The 22,830-nt window shown below is 27.7% G+C and overlaps 2 protein-coding genes across 11 annotated transcripts in view; one reads left to right on the top strand and one right to left on the bottom strand.

Moving 5' to 3' along the window:
* Positions 1-9,420, top strand: part of LOC135924928 (probable phospholipid-transporting ATPase IIA) — a 41,416-nt gene extending 31,996 nt beyond the window's left edge. The window contains exons 19-21 of one of the 2 annotated variants that reach the window (XM_065460065.1): positions 567-675; positions 1,101-1,158; positions 8,835-9,420. In XM_065460065.1, the coding sequence (XP_065316137.1) occupies positions 567-675; positions 1,101-1,158; positions 8,835-9,184 (517 nt within the window). In that variant the 3' untranslated portion in view covers positions 9,185-9,420. The remainder of the gene's footprint in view (positions 1-566; positions 676-1,100; positions 1,159-8,834) is intronic. The other variant, XM_065460066.1, reaches the window with a different exon arrangement.
* Positions 9,421-9,592: 172 nt separating this feature from the next.
* Positions 9,593-21,287, bottom strand: LOC135924929 (POC1 centriolar protein homolog A-like). 9 transcript variants are annotated; one of them, XM_065460068.1, is made up of 13 exons: positions 21,255-21,287; positions 21,105-21,150; positions 20,557-20,641; positions 14,618-14,697; positions 14,264-14,355; positions 14,102-14,210; positions 13,937-14,007; positions 13,645-13,868; positions 12,880-13,013; positions 12,769-12,837; positions 12,497-12,721; positions 12,202-12,306; positions 9,593-9,960 (listed from the first exon to the last, which is right to left on the bottom strand). In XM_065460068.1, the coding sequence occupies exons 2-13, from the start codon at positions 21,117-21,119 to the stop codon at positions 9,874-9,876; spliced, it is 1,296 nt and encodes a 431-aa protein (XP_065316140.1). In that variant the 5' UTR covers positions 21,120-21,150; positions 21,255-21,287; the 3' UTR covers positions 9,593-9,873. The 9 variants fall into 9 exon arrangements, 7 of the variants coding, with proteins under 7 accessions (XP_065316140.1, XP_065316141.1, XP_065316139.1 ...); XM_065460069.1 differs by lacking the exon at positions 21,255-21,287 and adding an exon at positions 15,518-15,641 and having other exon boundaries at positions 21,105-21,125; XM_065460071.1 differs by lacking the exon at positions 21,255-21,287 and adding an exon at positions 10,508-10,567 and having other exon boundaries at positions 9,915-9,960; positions 21,105-21,229.
* Between the last annotated feature and the right edge of the window lie 1,543 nt (positions 21,288-22,830).

The following is a 22,830-nucleotide window of genomic DNA, read 5'->3' as shown; positions in this document are numbered from 1 at the left end:
TTTGTTTTGAAACAAATTTATAATTGGTTGCGTTCACTATGTGGCCTAAAACAATTAATAATATCAACAGATTCTAAATATAATTATTTCAACGAACTATTTTATTATACTAATATTAACTCCCACTGTAATTTCAATCCTCATTCATATGACAAGTGATTCAATATTAATTGGTGATGCGTATATTAAAAATCCTGACCTGATCTTTTAACGAGCTCTCTTAAATAATCAAAGAGTTGCGATGAATCATATTTCTTCCTTCCCCGTTAAACCCATCAACTCATTTCACGCTTAAAAAAGAAGACAATACCTAATGTTCTTACATTACACTCTCTCTACTCATAAGATTTTTTATCAATACGATTTTCGGAATTTAAAAAAAATTTAAATATATATTTATTTTTTAAAATTTTACCTTCGATATTCACAAAAATCTAGTTATTTAACTATATTTATTGATTTTTTATAAATTAATTTTTTTGTTTAAGAAAAATAAAATAATAAAAAGCAAATAATTTTATTTTAGTAGATCAAATTTATTTATGTATATTGACTTTTTTGAAAAGCTATTCCACCATCTACACAATGTTTCCTGTGTTTTCAATTATTCTGGATCGTGATGTCACCCCTCAAACTGCTATGATGTACCCCGAATTATACAAGGATTTAGTCAAAGTTTCTATGTGATTTTAAGATTCGCCATCCTAAATAATTTGAGATTGATATCAAATTCTTTATTTTCAATAGCTTTTTTGAACATATACACAAGGGATCCCATAGAAATAGGAAATAGTTTTTATGGATTAGTTGACGCTTATATGGTTTAAAATGACTATAATTTTTATTTGAACCTATTTCTAAGAACTAATAGTTGGTAAAAATTTTTAAAATAAAAATTCAATTATTATTTTTTTTAAAATTAAAACCTTTAATTCGTAATTTACTCATAAATTAGAAATCAGTAAACCGAAACGAATCCTGAACCATCACACTCAATTTTTGAAAGCGCGAACCTGTTTAAGATCACCTTTAATATTTATAATAATTTTAATTATACATGCATAATAACTTTTGACATATTTTTTTAAATTTATTTATAGGGTCGCACTCTATGTTATAAAACGTTTTTTATATGGGTTCTAATCAGTATATACCAAGGTAAATTAATCATTTATTTATGCAATATTTTATCTAGATACATACACCAGTTGGTTATTAAAGTGTTTATCTTGGAATTGGCATTTTTATGCACATGTTGGAATCTTGATATAACAAAACTTGTTATAATACAAAATTATTATAGGAAGGGGCTAAAATCGACTGATTCCAAAATTTGTTCTATAGGATCGACTAAAAATTGTCCAAAACATAGGATGATTTGATTTGCCGATACTGATCCCACCTTAAGATATTTTGTTTGAAAAACTTTTAAAGTTTTAATAACATCCCAATATGATTATGCATTGAAAATTAACAGCTAATCTTGTTCCAATTTCAAAATATAATGCTAACACATTTATAACCAAGTCATTTTATAATCGGCGCAGTCCTACTATAAATCATTCTAGTATCATTACGATATTTATCTTTTTAATTCGAATGATATAATTCATAAATGTTGTTTTTATTTCTATCATAATTTTATATACTTCCTCTTTTTTATGATACTAGCTATCGCCCAATTTTTGAAATTCATAATTGCTTATTCAATCCATCTTTGTTTTAACCAGTTCCACTTGCTTTACATAAACGTTTTCCCTTTTCTATTAATTGACCAATTTTCTAAACCATCCAAAAAATCTGGACGTACTTACTATCGCCTTTATAAACTCCAGAGCTTCGCCCTCTACCAAGCTACCTTTATCATCTTAAATCCCCAATAAGCATACCATATCTTATCACCTTCAATCTTAAATAAAAACAATGCTAGCTATCTTTCTCATTCTTAGCAAGTAAAATTAGTACACCAAGTCTGAATTCATAACTTTTAGTATTTAGCATTTATCCAGAAACGAAATTAAGGAATTTCCATGTAAATCTGACTGCATATATCACCACACAACTTCTCTGGTTACTATTAGTCTTCTATAAATCAATCAAAACCAAATGAGGTTTTTATTATTCTCCTTAAACTTCTCAAAATCATGTCAAGACCTTCCCATCGCCATATTCAGTATTGGCACCAATTTTGATAACATGATTATTTCCTATACACTTAACATAATTAAATATCGCCGGGGTGGCCTAATGGGGCTTGGAAACACGAGTATGGTAAGAACCATAAAAACTTTCAAGTTTTTCTTCGATGACTGATGTGTAAAGACATATGGTATGATGAATTTCGGAGCTTAGAGATGACACCCCGGTCACCGACAGGCCTGGACAGCCGGGTTATAAGGATACCTGTCCAATAAACAAAAATGGAGGACACAAATGAAAATATGAATATGAAAGCTAGGGCGTTCCCTCCATGCGACGCGCAGGGTGTAGACCTCCATCCTGTGAAAAATAAAGTAAAGGTCAAAGCAAAGAAGACAAGACTGGCAAGTTTGAATATTGGGACGCTTAAAGGTAAGACGAGAGAATTGGCATCAATGTTGAACAAGAGAAAAGTTGATATAGTGTGCATACAAGAGACGAAATGGAAAGGACAGAAGACTTTGATGATTGGAGATGGGTATAAATTGTACTATAATGGACTTGTTAGCAATAGGAACGGTGTCGGCATCATCCTCAGTCAAGATCTAACCTCCTCAGTTGTAGAAGTCAACAGGATCTCTGATAGACTAATGAAGATAAAACTCTGCATTGGTCAATCAATACTACACATCCTTTCAGTATATGCTCCTCAAACGGGTTGCAAGGAAGAAGAGAAAGATGATTTTAGAGCTATCCTTGATGAAGCTGTAATGGAAATCCCTAAGGATGACCTAGTCATAATTGGTGGTGACTTAAATGCGCATGTGGTGAAAGCAAGAGATAGCTACAAAAGGCATCATGGTGGTTTTGGATACGGAGAAAGAAATGATGAAGGAGAGCACGTACTGAAATTTGTGCAAGCCTTCTACCTTGCCTTAACCAACACCTACTATAGGAAAAAAGACAGTCATTTAATAACATATGAAAGTGGTACTAGGAAAACACAGATAGATTACATGCTAATCTCTCGCAGAAAATTAAAAGATGTAATAGACTGCAAAGTCATCCCAGGAGAAGATATCGCCGCGCAACACAAGCTACTAATCATGGATTTACAAATCTCAAATAAATCCACTCAAAATAAGATAAAACTGGAACCATGCATCAAATGGGGCAAATTAAAAACAATGACAGATGCCTTTGCAATCAATGCAAACATTGAAACAATAAATTGCTCACAAGTCAGTGAAAAAATCTGGAAAGACCTTAGATTAATAGACACTGCAAAATCGACGCTAGGCTTGACAAGAGGAGGCAACAAATCACACAAAGAATTATGGTGGTGGAATCAAGAGGTACAAGCCACTATACAGGAGAAAAAAGCCCTTTATAAAATATGGTACAAATCCAAAAATGCAGATGACAAGTCAAGATACAAAAAATCCAAGAGATTAGCTATAAAGGCGGTGGCTAGGGCCAAATCTATGGCATACGATGACATGTACGAAGATCTACATACCAAAGAAGGGCAATATAAAATATACAGATTAGCCAAACAGCGAGAAAAGAACTCTAGGAATATAAACGGAGCTCCGAAAGTAATCAAAAATAAAGATGGGAAATTGATAATAAAGGAAAAAGAAATAATAAATAGATGGAAAGAATATTTTCAGGAGCTTCTCAACTTTAATTCCCACATATTGCATCTCGATGAACACTCCACTTGTCAAAACCTTGTACAACCTATAACAGAACAAGAAATAATCACATGCCTCAAGCATATGAAAAACAACAAAGCTAGGGGTCCAGACGATATTCCAATAGAAAGCCTTAAAGCACTAGGAGATGATGGAATACATCTCCTCACAAATCTGTACAATAAAATACTTGAAAATGAAGAGGTTCCCCAAAAATGGAGGCAGAGCTATCTAGTTCCTATCTTCAAAAATAAAGGGGATCCACACAATTGTCAAAATTACAGGGGCATAAAACTAATGTCACACTGTCTAAAACTATACGAAAAAATAATAGAAAAAAGATTAAGAGATATAATCGAAATAGGAGAGACACAGTTTGGCTTTATGCCTGGAAGATCAACAACCGATGCTATCCATGCAATTAGGCAAATGAGTGAAAAATACAGGGAAAAGAACAAAAAGCTACACATGGTCTTTCTCGATCTAGAAAAGGCCTTCGATAGAATCTCAAGAAAACTTATCTGGTGGGCGCTACGCCACAAAAAAGTTCCCGAAAAATATATAAGAATAATACAGGATATGTATATGAGACATACAACAATGGTCCGTAGCACAACAGGTACTTCAGCAGGCTTCACAATAGCCGAAGGAGTTTATCAAGGGTCGGCTCTCAGCCCACTTCCCTTCATTACAGTAATAGATGTATTAGCACAGTCTATACCTCAAACAGTCCCGTGGAATATGATATTTGCAGATGATATTGTGATACTTGCCGAATCCAAGGATGAAATGAAAGAAAGGTTAGTGAATTGGATAAATATCCTAGAAACGCACGGATTAAAAGTAAATAAAGAAAAGACGGAGTATATGGTGATAGGAGGAGATGAAACGGAGAGTATTGATATAAATGATTGGCAGATATCCGCAATTGAAAGCTGCAAATATTTGGGCTCCACTATACAAACAAACGGCACAATAGAAAAAGAGATAAAGAATAAGATTAATCAAGGGTGGTTAAAGTGGAGATCTTTATCTGGAGTGCTATTTGACAAAAGAATCCCACACAAATTAAAGGGAAAAATCTACAGTTCCATAGTACATCCAACTATTCTATATAGTTCGGAAACATGGCCAACCAAAGAATCAGACGAGAGAAGTCTACAAACTATGGAGATGAGAATGCTGAGGATGATTGCTGGGGTAACAAGAAAGGATAAGGTGCGCAGTACAAGAATACTAAATAGTTTAAAGGTAGTGCCCATTAAGACTAAGTTAATGGTAAACAGACTTAGGTGGTATGGGCACACAATGAGAAGGCCTATGAACTACATAGGAAATAAAGTTGAAAGTTTGGAAGTGATGGGCAAACGTAAAAGAGGAAGGCCAAAACTTCAATGGGGCCATAAAGTTAGAGCCAATATAAAGAAGTATAAAATAGATAAAAGAGATTGTATGAATAACATAAAGTGGAGAGAGATGTTGAAGGAGCTTACCACCAGAAAAGGTGAAAGCTAAAGAGAAAAAAAAAAAAACTTAACATAATTAAATAAAAATAACATTTAACTACCATTCGTACCCCTTTCCTTCGAAATTTAGAATAATAATTAAACTTTCTATTCCATGCCTCGCCAAATTTTCTCCATTTAAAAGTGCTCATTTGCTCTTTATTTAGCAAGTTTTTGACCTATGTTTTATTCAAAACATCATCGAGCCTTTTTACATAGGACTGAAAAAAACAAAAAGTTGTAGCTTTTAATTTTTAAATTCATTTTTGTTTTTGAAAGTATTGTTAATTTTGAGATTTTTACATGGATTTTAAAAATTAACATATCATTTAACAATTCTATAAATTAGATTTGGCGTTTTAGTTAGAACCCTGCAAGTCAGCTGTTAGATTGAGGATTAAATTAAAAATATATAAAAACGTGGGTTTAATATTAAAATCTTCTAGAATTAGGACTAAGCAATTGGTGATTTTTATTTAACTTTATTATATGCGTTTTTATGTCTGAAATTGAAAATTTCTGGCTGGACTTCGGCCTAAAATAAGAATAATAATTTGGTCTTAAAATAATATATTTCTGGTCAGAACGGGCTCAGACCGGAAAAAATTTAACTTGCACGTCTCTAGTTTTAGTAACTGGATAAAATAAATATTTAGATACTATAATGACTATATTTTAAGAAAACTATTTAAAAATAAAAATTCACAACCATATATATAAATAATCTGATTTTTCTATAATTTTACATTTTAGAAAAGACCTGTAAATATAAATTTAATTATATATTTTTAATTTTTAAATGACCCTCATTAAAAATTATTAAAAATAATAGATGATATGATATATAGTAGAGTAGAATATATGGTCATCTTGATGTTATATTTACATTTGTTTTTATGATCTATAATTTAAAATAATAAAAAAAATGCCAAATAAAATTTTTTAGGAGAAAGAACATTTAAAACTTTAGAATATTTATCAAATCGCCGATTGGAAAAAATATTTTTCTTATAATAATATATAAATATAATTTTGTTTCATAGATGTCGTTAATAAATTGTAAAACATTTTAAATATTTTTATTTAAGTTCTAATCTTATTTACTTTTAAAATAGCGATAATAGCTTCATTAAACTTACACTATTACATAATCTAAATTATATATTTTTAAAATAATTTACTAGTACAAAACTATATTTTTAGTTTATAAGAAAGTTTTATCGGAATTAAATAATACATTATATATAATTATCTAACTTTATTTTTTTTAAAAAAAATATGATGAAATACACGACGGTCTTCTGAATATTATATGAATGACAATCGTTACATTTTTCTGATTTTTGTTTTTACAAAAGATATAAATTATGTATAATACTAGAAGATCAAAAAACGCTAGAAATCTAATCTTTATTCTTTTTCTATTAATTTATAATAAAAACGAAAAAATGTTTATATATTATGAAAATCCCTAAAAAATTTAATACAAAGTGTGATTTGATATGTTTGGCACATATATCTTGGACGATATCTGCATCTACGTCTTTTTCCATCTATAATTTTGGAAAATAATTTATAGATGAATGAATCAGTAGAGTTTTCGCTTGCAAACTGGCTTGCATGCCCTGTACTTAAATATATTTCAATGTTTATTGGTGTTCGAAGGAAGTAGTTAGTAATTTCTCGCCTAAATGCAAGCAAACTCTTCTTGTCATCTCGATTCATGAATTTGATTTTCCACGAATTTACCAAAGCTACATCGATAAAATTATTAGCCACCGTCCTTTTTTCCCTCTTATTTTTATTCTATATGTAGATATGGGATTATCACACAGATCCCACCCATGTGTTTGTTATAAACAGTGAATCATATTTGGTTGAGGAATTTTCGAACCTACAATCATAATATCCTCTTTCTTTTTTATGCTACAGCATTTATAGATTCAACTGGGCAATGATCCATTTTATTATCTTTCACAGTTCCAGTTGTAAAATATTCCATTTGTTTTAAGTATGACAAAGGTTTATAGAAATTATCAAAATATATTTTATGATAATTTGGTTTTGTAAGGCCTTATCTTTATAAAATCTATCATATATATTTTTAGTATTGTCTGCCAAGTGAATATTATATTTCAAATTTTGTAATTAACATTGGGTCATTGTATTTCGGATTATTGGAATAGAAATATCACTATTATTAGACCAATACATCTTTTCCTGTGGGAGCAAATTATCCAGTAAATAATAGAATTCCAATAAATCTCTAATATCTGGGATGGTTATACATTATTAGACCTATTCATTTGTTTTGCATAAATGTTGCTTTGATCTACAAATAGGGAATATAAGTCTTTGCCGAAAATTAAAAAATATATATCTGATGGATTTTTACCATGTAAATTGTCTTAAGTTTTATTATATCTTCATTTTCCCCATCGAAAGGAATTGTAGAATATAACGTATCTGTTTTCTCTATTTTAAATGGCGAAATTAAAGAGTAGCTTCTTGTAGAAGATGGTTCTGGAATGTCGTCATCAATTAAATTTGAATCTCGGATTCACCAGTAGTATCTGAAGGTAAAACTCCTTCATTTGTTAAGTCATTTTAGAAAACGATTTATTCTTTCATAGAATCTTGATTTTTTAATTAGTTATTATTATTTTGATAATTTTGATTGAATTGACAAAACAGGTGCATAATAAGAAAAAAAATGTTCAGCAAGGAAGAGGGTACAAATAATTTAAAATTTTTATGAATAATTTTAATTTTCGAATATTTATGAACCGAATATTTGCGAATAATTTGATATAATTAGGTTGAGATAAAAAATTTAAAAGAAAGATATTATTCGATTCTCATGGGGCTCAAAAATTTTTTTCAAAACTTTCAGGAGGCTCGAGCCACCTCCTCCCACCCCCCCCCCCCCCCAATTCCTTAGTGACGTACTCGTTTTAAGTATAAATAAAAAATTTAATTCATTATTAAATTAGATTTGTTTGAATTTTTTAAAATAATTTATACTGATAAATGGTTAACGGTGTATTATACACCAGTCAACTTTATATGGTTACCTATTAAAATTTTAATTATTTAAAAATTCAAAAATGATCGACAAATATTGATATATCTATAAAAAGAAATATACACATTAGTTTTCATCGAAATAATTTCTTAATATGCTCGTGAGATCACATAGAAGACTTTGCATTTTAAACCTCATAAATTCGCCATGTTTGAGGGCTTCTTAGGAACATAAAAAATATTTTTTTCATATTTTTCTTTTTTAGTTTTGAGGTACAGTGTCTGAACAATATAAAAACCTTTTTTTATTATTTTTTAAAATAAAAACTACTATGTTTAAAAATGATATATAGGATGTGGTGTATATATGCACCGTTAACCAGTAACGGGTTCTTTGTATTTCCCTTTTTCCCCTTTATCTTTTTTTTTAAACTAAGAGATTAACTTGATTGAATATATAAATTAAAAGGAAGCGTAATAATGATCGGGGCTTTTCTCTTGTTCGAAGACGAGTTTGTTCATGTGGTATCTATTACATTCACAGCCCTGATAGTCAATGAACTTCTCATGGTGACCCTTACCGTCAGGAGGTGGAAGCATTGGGCCGTCATTTCGGCCGAAACATTCAGTATCGCCGTTTACCTACTCTCGCTCGTTATCTTCCGGGACCATTATTTCGATAGAGATTTTGTCCTTAGGTCCTCCCTCACCTTCGTGTGGAAAGTTTGTGTAGTTACTTTGGTAAGTTGCGTACCGCTGGTGTTATTCAAGGTTTTGGCCCGCAAAATATCTCCCCCTATCTACGCCAAATTAAATTGAGGGTGAATTGTTAAATATTTATTTCTGTTTAACTCTGAATAATTTTATCCCTTGTTGCATCAATATTTTTTAATCATGGGATAAGGTGAAAACAAGAATTTGTATATGTGTTAGACATTGTCATAATAATAAAAATATTTGAGTAATTTATTATTAGTATATCAATTTTATATTTCTAGAGCACTTTATATCTGTAATTAATTGTTGTTTTTTCGTATTGAGGAAATGTTTGATCTTATATGCATTTTAATTGCCATTTATTTTTAAAAAAATATAGATCACAAATTTATATTATAAAACAAATTTTTAAATTTATTTATAAAATATAAATTATCATAAAAAAATTATAGTTTATTATTACCTCATACTAGTATAATAATAATTATTTTTAAGCAATAATATATTCGCGTCAAAATGTTTTATCAAACAACACCAAATTTATATAATACCATAATTAAAATTTTGCATTACATTTTGCATTGAACTTTTTTAAATAAATTATTTTTTTGCATTAAATATTATTTAAGTATACTATGGTTGTAACCCGCTTATAACTTGACCAGGTATTAAACCGGGAATTTAAGATTTTTACAGAAATCAAGGCTAATATAAATGCGAGAAAACGTTGCGGGCGATATATATTAATTTGTCAATTAAAATATAATATAGAACAAATTTTAATGGAATTCTTATTTATCATCGCTTCGTTGATTTTGTATCATATCTGTTACTTTATTTTCAGTCATAGTTGTCCTTTCTTCAATTATGGAAACTGTCTATAGCAAAAGTAGGATATATAAAAAACAAAATTTGATAAAGTTTTTTATTGCCCTGATTGTGTCCCAGCTAACATTGAAAGATAATGTTTGCTGCATAATTAATCTCTTGCAGAGTTAATAAAGTATCTAGATACATATATGTTGTATCTATCTAGCTAGATACATTATTTAAAACAAACGAGCTTAATTTTATTTTACAGAGACCCAAAAAAATCTTTCTATTTTCTTAAACACCCCTTATAGGATATGGTAAGGATAAAATCCATCAAACTTTAATTTAAAAAATAATAATTGTCAGAATTTAAAATTTAAAATAAACCTAATATAAATATGTTATATATAAAGTATAACAACACTACTTTCCTATTCACCAGTGGATAGATTTTTAATGTGATTAAGAATAAACAGGGATGCATCACTGACATAACTTCGAGAATGATTAATAGAATATCAAACTGATTAAAAAATGTTTGGCTCACTTTAATGTATCCTTAAAAAATTATATGTATAACTACATATTTTTTGGTTCTTATTTATCTAGTACCTTTTAAGTCGTGCATCTGTATCTAAATCCATTTGAAAAGTATCGTTTAGTAACTGTTGCCTTAGATTTATTGCAAATTAATTATAAATATAAGAGCATATGCTTAAAATACTGAAAATCAGAGAATTGGAAAGCGATTTATTTCTATTCTCGGGATTATATTTTTTGAATTTTTCAGAAATAACCGGTTAAAATTTTTATGCCCAACCTGATTTTATAAATATTTGTTCATATTAAGGTTTGAACCGCATTTTAAAATTTGGTTTACAATTTAGGCTAATGATTTCCTAAGGAAATCTAAAATATAGGAACGAGTAAATGTTTAAATGATCCATCATATGGAATTTTCAACTGTCTAATTAATATCATTTACTTCCAAGGTCAATTATAGGAAGTGGTCAGTTGATTTGCTAAAATATAGCATTTTGCTACATGAACACTTTTTTTCGTAATAGGAATTATTAATGGCTATGCTGTACCCAGTGTAGTTAAAATAGCGCGCTACTTTTTTGCGGTAGCTTTAGCTGGCTACTTTTTTTAGAAAATAGCGATAGCCGAAGCTCGCTATTTTCAATTTTATATAATAAATACATCTAAAAAATATTTTTTATTAAATCTAAAATTATAATCCTTTTATTTAATTTAATTTTGAAATTTAAATTTATATTTAAAAATATACATTATAAATGTAGTTAGCATTATAAATCTAGTTATTAAAAATGTGTGAGATTGTTGAAGATAGCGAAATTTCTTTGGAAAATGAGAAAAATATAGATTATCCTTTCTATAATATTAATATATAGTATTAATATAAAATTCAAAATTAATATATTATTAATTACCTTGTGTATAATAATTATATTTTTAAAATCTTTATTTACCATAATTTTATGCTATTTTAATATTTTTTTATAAATAAATCTAAATCTCAGATAAATTTAAATTTTGAAAATTAAAAAGGTATTCTTCTTTTTTTATAAATACAATCGCTTTATATAAATTAGATTTCCAGATCTGTATGATGATGATAATGTAATAGCTGTTATAGTTCATCCTAGTTTTAAGTTAAATTGGCCATACAATAATTTAACTGAATCTAAAGGGCAACTTGATAGGCTGATGGTAACGTTAAAAAATGTCATGCCTAACCACGATACTAATACTGTAGCAAGATCGAAACCGCGGCCTTCCATAGATGATTTTTTTGAAATAAATAATAATAATAATATTATTGAATCTCTAGATGCTTTTTTTAAATCTAAAAATACTCATATAATATTTTTATAATTTTTTTCATATAAAAAGTGTTTATTAAATTTAATACTGCGTTGCGCTCAAGTGCTAGTGCTGAACGATTATTTAGTATGGCAAAGCTTATACTTTCTGATCATCGCTCTAGATTTGGGGATGACAGTACCGAAATGTTATTATTATTAAAGTGCAATAATAAATAAATTATATATTTATATATATGTAACAAATTATAGTCATGTTTTTATACCAATATTTATTTGTGGAAATAAAGTTACGTAAAAAATATTTTTAAAAAAAAATCAAAATAGCGTAAAAAGTAGCTAATAGCGCGCTATTTTTTTTATAAAATAGCGGTAGCGATAGCGCGCTACTTTTAAAAGTAGCGTTTAACAACACTGGCTGTACCTAATAAACAGTCTTATAATATTACTATGAAATACCTGGGTCAATTCTTCTAATTGCTTAATCACGTGATCCATGGAAGATCTCAAATCATTCACATCCGATTTATTTGCCATTGATTCTTCGGTTTCGACCATAACCTTCTCCAAAAATATTTTAGGTGGTTATATAAATTAAAATAGATGAATTGAAAATAATTTATTTCTTTTAAAAAAACCTACAATAAGCAATAATAGGATAGAACAATTTAATTCTCGAGGTAACTTGGTATTTAAAAGCGGGAAATGGTTTAGTTTTTGAAGGTTTTTAGTGATTTTTTAAAAATATCTAAACCATCGAATTTTTGGCCTTCCTTATGCTACCACCGTGGATTGGGTTCAAATTTGTGCCTTTTTCAATAGAAGTAGTGGATGACATAGCTGCTGGCGTCATTAAGTTTGTAGTCTTAGGGGTTATGCCTTCTATTGATAATGACGGTGGTATATGAGTTACAACTTTACCTCTGGGATAGGCAGCGCCATAATCTGCATCATCGAAATTTGTTTTCCAGATCAAAACCTTTTTATAATAAAATATAAATCGAATTTTTAAAATTGATCTTAAACTTGTTCATCGGCTCCACCTGATGCAAAATACTCTCCAGTTTTCGAAAATTTTACTGTTAACACGGAACCCTAATTTATAATTTTTAATATTAGTTTAAAATAAAATTATACCTGATGACCATGCAAAGTATAATATAAACGGCCTTCCATAAGATCTAAAATTTTCAGCGTAGAATCACTTGAAGCACTAATGATATAATTTCCCGATGGATGGAAAGATAGCGAATTAACTGATGCATCATGTGCTTAATTTATTAATATGCACATTGCTACAACTTATGTGGTTTCATAATTATTTTTAATTAAATATGTTGCTATAAAACTAAATCAAACATTTCCGAATTATTTCATACTATAATATATATTTTAAAAATTTTGACAGATTTTATAAATTATTTGATAATTTTCATAGGCTATCCAAAACTTTGATGGCCTTCATCTGGGAAAATATTATCCCCCTACCTAGTGTTGTTAAACGACTCGTTTTGAGTTTAAAAACGGCTAACTCAATATTTTAGATAGAAAAATATTGCCTAAGCCTCGAGATTTCTCTAATTGATGTCTAGACCAATGTGCTATCTATGTGTAAAATCTTCAGGCTTGCGTAATATTATTCTAGATAAAATATTGAGTTAGCCGTTTTTAAAAACGGCTCAAATCGAGCCGTTTAACAACACTACCCCTACCCATCACCTATACAAATGTTTTTTTTTAAGGTCCCTTTACATTTTCGGGTGAGCAGGGTCTTTATTACTCCTAGGCTATAAGTATTTTATATTTTAGGCATTACAATTGGGGCAAACATTCTCTTATCGATTGAAATATGTATTCTTTAAATATAAAATTATAATTTTTATTGAGTGGAAAACCCCTTACCCTGATAATGCTGCAACATTTTATGATTCCTAACATCCCATATTTTAATCGTTCTGTCTGTGCATGCCGCGGCAAAACTAGTTCCCCCTGGGTGAAATTCCACATAATTAGCGAATCCGTGATGTTCAAAATATGTGTGAATGCAATCTTTTGTTATACGGTCCCATAATTTAATAGTTTTATCATCGCTTGCCGTAACTATCAATTGACTATCCGGCGAAAATCTTTGATAATCATTCATTGGAAAGTATTTAGATAATAATCGGAATTTTAAAACAAAATAATGATTTACTTGGCACATCGTACCCAATTCGTGTGCTGAGAAAAACTGTACTGGTATCTCTGTCTTTGTACAGACCATAGCTAGTAGTAGGAAAATACGTATAGATATATATGATTATGAGAATCGAATATATTTTTAGTTTATAATGAGTGGATACAATAAATATTTATATACTTTAACAGTCTTGTCGTCTGAAGAGGTCAACAATAATAAGCCATCGTTCGAAAAATCAACACTCCGAACAGTTGCCATGTGAGCTTTAAATACTGTCGATTCACCTTTTCTATTATAAAAAATATTCTTTGCAAAAATTTCACTTTTTATTCACTTGCTTACATAGATGGGACCCATAATCTGACAGTTTTATCCCTCGAACCAGATGCTAAGAGATGACCAGTAGGCGAAAAAGCTATGCTAAATATCGCATCCTGTATTATGAAATTACAATAATAAATATCAATACATATATCCATTTAAATGCTCTATTTCTTACATTCTATAAACGAGTTGATTTTTTTTATAACTAGCAAAATTTTAGCCTTTTAGCTGTTATCGTTTTTAATATTTTAAATTTCTGTTTTAGACTGATAACGCTAATGAAAAAATTTATAATAAGGGGGATTATACTATAAATTTATAATTACATGATATGCTTTGCACATATTTTAATAAATGTATAGTAAATAAAACCTTATGATCATCGAATTTATAGGCTCTCATTGGCGGTCTAAAGCTCCATAACATGAGAATGCTATCCATTCCACCTGAAGCTACAAATTTAATGTTTACGTTTATAAAAAAAAGGCATTCATTCAGTGGCATAACTAAACACGAAAAATTGGTGGGTGCAATATGGGGCAAACTTAAAAATGGTCTAAAATTAAAATTTAGTTTACGAAAAAATGCATCAGAATAAGTTTTATAATATCTACACATATTACAGGGTTAGGGTACAAAATATAATTTTATTTAAATCCTTATTTTACAACAAATCAAATGCATATAAAATATAATTAGGGGAAGTGATTTCAAATGAAAGGGCAGATCCCGGTTACCCTACCTCTTAGTAGTTATGTCAATGCATTCATATTAATTTTTTATTGGCCTATTTATTTTATTATAACAAATACCCCCCCCCCCCAAAAAAATATTAATTTGATACATATGTTTACTTGTGCCTAAATTACAAAATTTATGGACTAATTTATATTAGAAGCGTGTTTTTACGTTATGAGTTTAATTTTTTGTGTAGGGGGGGGGGGGGGGTAGGATTAGCGTTTAATATCAAATTAAAATAAATTGGTTGTTTTATGGCCCATGCTTGGGAATACAAGCAAGATTATTCACATTTAACAAATAAAGTAAATAAAATAAGGTCGCATTTTGTCATATATTAGTAATGATGAGAACAATAATGGATAGTATTTACTAGGCGCGTAGCTAGGAATTTGCTTTAAAGGCAGAGGACAATTTTTAAAAATATCCTAAAAAATAAAATGATTATAGTATTAATTACCATAAAAAATGACAATATCTAACACTTAAATAATCTATAAATTATCAAATATAATTAAAAATTTAATTCATAACCCCAAGGCTGGGTTAGTTTTCCACTAGAAAAACTTGGTGTCGCCATTTTTTGAAATCGGCCTAAAATGGAGCCATCATCCAACCATACAATACGAATCATTTGAATGTGTGATGAAAACAAATACTACAATATGAATATTTCGAACATTAATGTATATATATTTATAAGAATTATTGATTATAAAAAAGAATGGCCCTATATTTAAAAAAATTTATAATATTGGAAGTATAGAATTATGCACAAAAATATTTTTAGGATATAGATTGAATTAATTTTTCGATTATATAAGTGTTTGGAGTCAAATTCGTATTGTATATTTGAAGAGCTAATGGTCAATCTATTTTATGGGATAGAGTATTTTCTATAAAGTTGTTATTCGTCTTAGAGAAAATTTTTCGTTCATTTGTACAAGTGCTAATGTGTATAGTGGTCAAAATATATAATAAGAATTTTTCAGTTATCTATTATAATATAATATTCTTCTAATGATCCTACATTAATATTTGAACGATGTACTTGTCTTGGTGAAGGTAAGGGTTTGTGAATACCAAATTCACAAACTTCTGGCTTAAACTCAACAATTCATACTTTATGAAATTCCTCGCATTTGCCCTAATTTTGCTAAGCTTTGATATATTACTCAGCCATTTACATGGTCAATAAATTTTTAAAGATATTGCATGAAATACTAGTATTTAAATAATTTTTTTCTGAGTGAATAGCTTTTTTGTACCATTATTTTAAGAGCGTCTTCTTTAACTTCAAAAAATAAGCAACTCTTTAATGGTGAGGGCTTTTATAAAAATATTAAATAAAATCTTCATTTCTTTGCTCCCCCGATGACTACGCGCCTGATATATACAATTTTCATATTGATAATGAGGAAATATTGGATTAAGTTTAAATACCTTAAGATGGTGCTTTAATTTGGCATGTATTTTATTAATTAATTATCCACATATAATATAATATTAGGGAAATTTAATAAATTATATATATAAAGTAGTTGACGTTAAAATGCATTAGTCAAATAATATTAATATAAATCAAATGCAAAGTGTATATTTTTTTATTTTTGCACATAAAAAAATTGCTTTGCTAAAATATTTTGGTAGTAATCGAATTTCCGATAACATTTTTAAAAAGTATATTCAATTAAATTTTAAAATAAAAGCGGTGGAAAAGGCTGTAGCATAAAAGAAACAAGCTTAGATGAATTTTGGGTAAATAGGAAAAGGAGCATGATGAAGTCATTAGGGAAACGTTGATGATGACTCCAATTAAGATGAAGGAATGTAGGTTATATTGAATTGGTGATGAGAAGTGAGAGTAATGGAAATATTGGATTAATAAAACGAACATACTATCTGTTACATATAAGTAACAATTTTATTAATAGATTGTTTGTATTGAAGTAACAATGTTATTAATAGATTTTTCAAAACCCCCTTTACAAATATTTCCCCTCCCTTCTTCACAAATTTATTGTATTAGTTATTTATTAATCCTCTGACCCATAGAATATTATTAAAACAAATTTTATAACAATACGTTCCCCTCCACCTTTTCTCAAATTGAATGTAGTTACATTGTAATCCTCTGATCCATATAATATTATAAAAGTACATTTAAATCACCTCCCGCATGTCAAGCGAGTGTTTTTGTCACTTCTTCCCAAAAATTTTTTGAGATTCTCTAAAAATTACTTCGTATTACCAATTGTATTGTCATTACTTAATTTTTTTATTATTTTTTTTTGGAGGTGATGCGTGTTACATATAAGTAACAATTTTATTAATAGATTGTTTGTATTAAAGTAACAATGTTATTAATAGATTTTTTGTATTGTAGAAGGTTTAAGGCTAAAAACGTTATATTACATGATATTTATTTAATATTAAATTGATGTTAATTTTGTATATATACCAAGATGATTATGATAAAGTTTTAACCTTTTTTTTATCTTTTTGGAAAATAAAGAACTTTATTTAATATTCTTAACCATCAACCACACGTGTTTATTCAATACAATCGCCCACAATTTTTTCTATATTATTATTCTTTCAATACTATCAAATCGTCTCTAGTTTAAGTTAATCAAAATGTAAGATATTATAGGCGCTTCCTTATTTTTGGGTTTTATCTAACTCCACCTCTGTCCCTAAGTAACTTTTCGAATGCCATATTCATAGTGGGCGCAATGTGAGCGATTTAACTCGGCCCAAATAATTAGATTTGGTTTGGGATCAGACCCAATAATTATAAAATCCAACTAAAAAATAGTTTTAAAATTCGAACTAGGTCGTTCAAGCTTATAAAAATATTTTAAAAAGATAAAATGAATCTTTATAAACGAAAATTAGTATATTCTTTGAAGTTAGAACAAAGCGATTAGTATTTTCCATTTTATTTTACAATTCTTAATTTTTGTCAAGGCTTGGATCTAAAATAAAATAAAAATTGAGACTAGCCGAAAAAAAATCAGTTTTGAGGACTCTACAGCCCTATGTTATTAATTAAAAATTAAATAATAATAACTAAACAATGCACTATTTAAATCTTACAATTTTACAAATATATTGATATTATTATCGGATTTAGGCAAATTTTGGAAAAAATGTATTTGAATATAAATACAAATACACTTCAAAAAGAAATATTTGGATATTAAATACAAAAGTATTTTAAATACTAAACATACCTATAAAAATTTTAGAATAAAGTACTTAAATACAAATACCTGAACAAATACGTTTTGGAATTAGATTTTTATTCTATCACTAATAAATATTTGTTAAAAATTTAATTATAACGTAAATAATATTGTCGTATGTAATCTTTGCAATTATTTTATTTTATCGCATTTGTGCAGAACTTACAATAAATTTTGTTTTACTAAACATTACGCTAAAGACTAGGGCGTAATTGTAGCATTTCACGACTAAAGGTTTCAATCTTTATTTAAACAAATATTTAAAAATTATTGAAAATTAACATTGAAACACTCAATCGTTCAAACACTGCAATTGAAATCTAGCCTAAGAGATTATATTTTTATTTAATTTATTTTAGATGGAATATCAAATTGGAGGAAGTGATAGATTTAATATTTTTGTTTATTTTTAGCTGAGCATATATTGCATTTTATTTTAAAATTGATTTTGAATGATACTTATAAGTAGACGCAGCCCGGGCTGAATAAATTTTTTGAAATATTTTTACAGGCAGGGACAGGTGGGGTAGAAGTTATGAGTTATGAAAATGTTTTTAAGATGATAAATATTTAAGCAAATTTATGTCTTTTTTCTGCGTAAAAAATATTAGGAACTTGATAACTTGTATAATATATATTTTATGGGCTAGATCACATTAAATAAATATAGGCAGGGCCGAAAAGTCCGATAAAGATTTTTTCAGCCAGTTCGGGTAGGACCTCTCCGACCTCAACTTCGAAGAATCTTCCTTCTAATATGATAAAATGACACGTAGAGAATGTGAATGTGAGGTTCTTTCAGATACTCTGCTAAATGCATCTTATAAACTTCATAATATCTTAATTTAAAAAAAGTACTCGGTGGAATTAGGATCGATTCTTCTAGGACTATATTATATTATCAAAAAATACTTTCTTCAGTTCCCTTTCAGTATGAAATGAACGTCGCTCATTTAATAAAAAAAATAGGATAAAAACAAACAATCTCCTAATTTTTTTCTTTTCTCTAACTCAGATCAGAAACTTAATATTAAAATACTTTCTTCAGTTCCCTTTCAGTATGAAATGAACGTCGCTCATTTAATAAAAAAAATAGGATAAAAACAAACAATCTCCTAATTTTTTTCTTTTCTCTAACTCAGATCAGAAACTTAATATTTAAATAAATAAATTTTTAAAATTATTTTTTAAAATTTGCAAAATATTAATTTTATACATATCTCATTCACTATTTTATCTACATAAAGAGCTCCCTTGGAAAGTTTGTTTATTCGAGGTAAGTTTATTTTTGGAGAAAAAAGAGCATATTTTATAAATATCAATATTGAAAAAAAGTTTATTGTTAATAGTCAAGTATAAATTTTTATGAGAATTATATTGTATATACATTTTTAAGGTATAATTAATTTTTCAACGCAACTTTATTTAAATTTTATTTCATTTAAATTTGTAAATAGCAAAATTATTTTATATTATAAAAAGATTCTATATTAGAAATGCTGAGTTTTTATAAATAATTTATAAAATAAATTTCATTGTTACTAGTAACTTGAAATGAAATTAGTTACTTCTTAAGGATGTAACTTTTAACTGTAACTAAGAAGAAACTTTTATCAACAATAGTTGAATTGCGGTCTTAATTCAATGGCTAAATTTTATCAATGTACATGTTGAATAATGAATTATAATAATATAATTTAACAAGTTTATTGATGGTTATAAATAAAATAAACCAAACAATATTAAGATGATCATTCATGGGCTGTTCAACAAAGTGTTTAGATAGAATATTTTGATAACTATTTTCAAACAGTTAGCAGGGAGGTCATCTACATGATGTTAAAGATAAAGAGGTGATTGGATACTGTTGTAGTTCTATTAGTAGGCCAATAATTTTAGTTTTCATATGGGCATTAAATCGAAAATTTCTCTTTCATTATCAAAAAATTAAGGTAACTGAAATATAAGATTACGTGATGAATGTTTTTTTTATCATATAAGTGGCATTGACTGTACTTTAAATGATTCATGAACATATAGAGAGAAGGTAAAACGTCCATCACATCTTTTATTTTTGGGTTGAGTAGTGCACAATAATTGAGAAACAAGACTTTATACCTGGAACGAAAATCTCAAGCTTTAGTGAACGAAGGCTATTTGACCTTCTCCATAGGTATGTGAGAAATACTTAGCTATATGAGATGAGTATGATTAGCTTACAATATGAACAGTTATTTTAATAAATAAAGAAACTTACATGTCCTATTTTTATCATAACCCCATCCCCCCTTTACCCGTAAAAGAGAGAGTTAAAAATAAATAAACCTAATTGTTTGGCATTAGGGTGGAAATCCACGGATGTTACCGCATCTTTGTGTCCTTTAAAATGCCTTTCTAAGGTTGGGTCATCCTTTTTATTAAAATTAATCACTTTAAAAAATTTGTTGTTTATTTATAAATAATATAAGAAATAATTAAATTTTAAGAAACCTTAAGTATTTAGTTATCCCTCCCTTTTAATATGGAAGCACAAGTACTCCCATAAGCTTCACTAGTCAAGCATATGATTTTACACATTTTGTTTAAATTAATTAAATGTAAATTTTATATAATAAAACTAATAAAGAACCTAAAGTTATATTTATTTGACACTTCTGTGTTATTTAAGAAGTGGCTAAAAGTAAAACCTCCATCATAAACTCCGCTAACCAACAAGTTACTACATTTATTAAAAAAAATTTAAGTAAAATGAATTCGATTCTTTTTTAATGAATTTTGCTTCTCAAAAATATTTTTTACTAGCGTAAGTTTAAAAAGGTTAATATATATATAATATCATAAATTCCCTCATACAACATTAATAAAATGCTTACCAGTTCTGAATCCATCTTACCCCACAATTATTTGAAGATTTAATTCCTAAAATATCAAAATTTATTCAATTTTATTAATTCTGAATTTAAACAAAAGTAATAATATAAATTATATTCAATTATTATGAATTAATTATTATATTAAAGTACTTTTAAATATGCTTTATTAATATGTGTATTTCATTTCCTATTATGCATCTATCCCTCCCATTTATTGCTTACTTATATAATAAAAATATAATTATATAATAAAAACGCTCTAAAAAAAATAAAGCTAACAAACAAAACACTTTAAGAAAAAGTTTTTTTTTGTTATATATTATTAGTTATGAAAAATATAATATTTTTATCCATTTATAAATTGATTCTTCTATCGATAAAAATCAATAATATTTTAATAGTATAAGTATAACTAAAATCATTGTTTTAAATATACCGGTTAAGTCATTAAAGCTTTTTTCTGACGAAATATATATGCACAATTTTAGTTATATTATCGGTATCTTTCTTTTCATTTAACATCATTTTATGCCTTTTTTCCATCTTGCTTGTAATATATATAATATTTTTAAAATATGTCCAATTTTTGTTTAAAATTATATTTCTTAAATCAATTCTAGCAGATTTAAATCATGAGCCAACAAAAAAATAAAATAGTTATATATATTTAATGTTACAAAGGAGAAGGTAAAAAAGTTATCATGAGTTATTTTAATTAAATTGCGTACATTTATTTACCATATAATTGAAAAATAAAATTATTCCAAATCTAGTCGATTTGTTTAAGTTGCCATAGTAAAAGGTAATATAAATTCTATTATTTAAAAAAAAATTAAGTACTATATATTTATAATTCATTATAAAATAAGTGGCCAAAATGGATTTTTTTTCCATTGGACTGTATCCTGTGTTTTTAGAGGACTTTTCTTCTTACATTAGAAATTTGTATAAATAATTGAGCGGTGATATGAACCATTAATTTGATTATTGAAAGAAAAATAAACATTCAAAAGATTAAAATTAAAATATTTCCTAGTGAAAAAATAGAAAAAGTAAAATGTAAATTTATTTTTAATATAAAATATCTCCTGGATTTCCGAGAGGGAATTTTAAATGAAAAGTCGCTAACCTAGATTCGAAAAATGAACATTTATAATCATTTAAATAGATATTGTCACCTGCAATTCTTAGACTGATAGAGCCTTTAATCCATTAAGACGAACGTTGCATATATGTAAACACAACTTATTTTTATCACATCTCAAACAATTAATAACATTATTTTTCCAAATGTGGCATTGTTGTAAACAAAGGATGTATATATATGTTACAGTCAAATCGTGCAATCAGTCAATATGCAAATTCCCTTAGACAAGTCATATCTTACAAAATTGTAGGAAATTTAGAAAGGTATTCTACACATTAGATTGGAATACATATTCGGAAAAATTAGATTAGAATTAAAAAACGTATATAAATAGTTTTTTACGTATTCATATGAATATAATACTTATCATCCTAAAACTTTCAGATAATTCGATCAAGAACTTTTGATTCATTTTTATTTATAAACTGGCAATACACGAATTATAACTCAAATCAGTTAACATGTCTATTGCGTAATGTCGTGTATACAAAATTGTCTGAAATTTATAGGATAGGCATTCTACACATGCTGGAGTATATTTCTGGAAAAAAGAGATTATTTATTTAGATGTTTTTCTAC

The sequence above is a fragment of the Gordionus sp. m RMFG-2023 genome, chromosome 2 (genome assembly GCF_954871325.1).
Source record: "Gordionus sp. m RMFG-2023 chromosome 2, tfGorSpeb1-WG-v2, whole genome shotgun sequence".
Taxonomy (NCBI): Eukaryota; Metazoa; Nematomorpha; class Gordioida; order Chordodea; family Parachordodidae; genus Gordionus; species Gordionus sp. m RMFG-2023.
This window is presented reverse-complemented; position numbering and strand designations above follow the sequence as displayed.

Bases quoted from the DNA above. Each gene is read 5' to 3' on its own strand.
- LOC135924929 (XM_065460068.1), bottom strand. The intron at 12,307-12,496 runs GTTTAGATATTT...ATATTTTTGGAG, and splicing joins GGAAGGCCAAAAATTCGATG to AAGGTTATGGTCGAAACCGA. The intron at 9,961-12,201 runs GTATTTCATAGT...CTTTTGCTATAG, and splicing joins AATTAGAAGAATTGACCCAG to ACAGTTTCCATAATTGAAGA.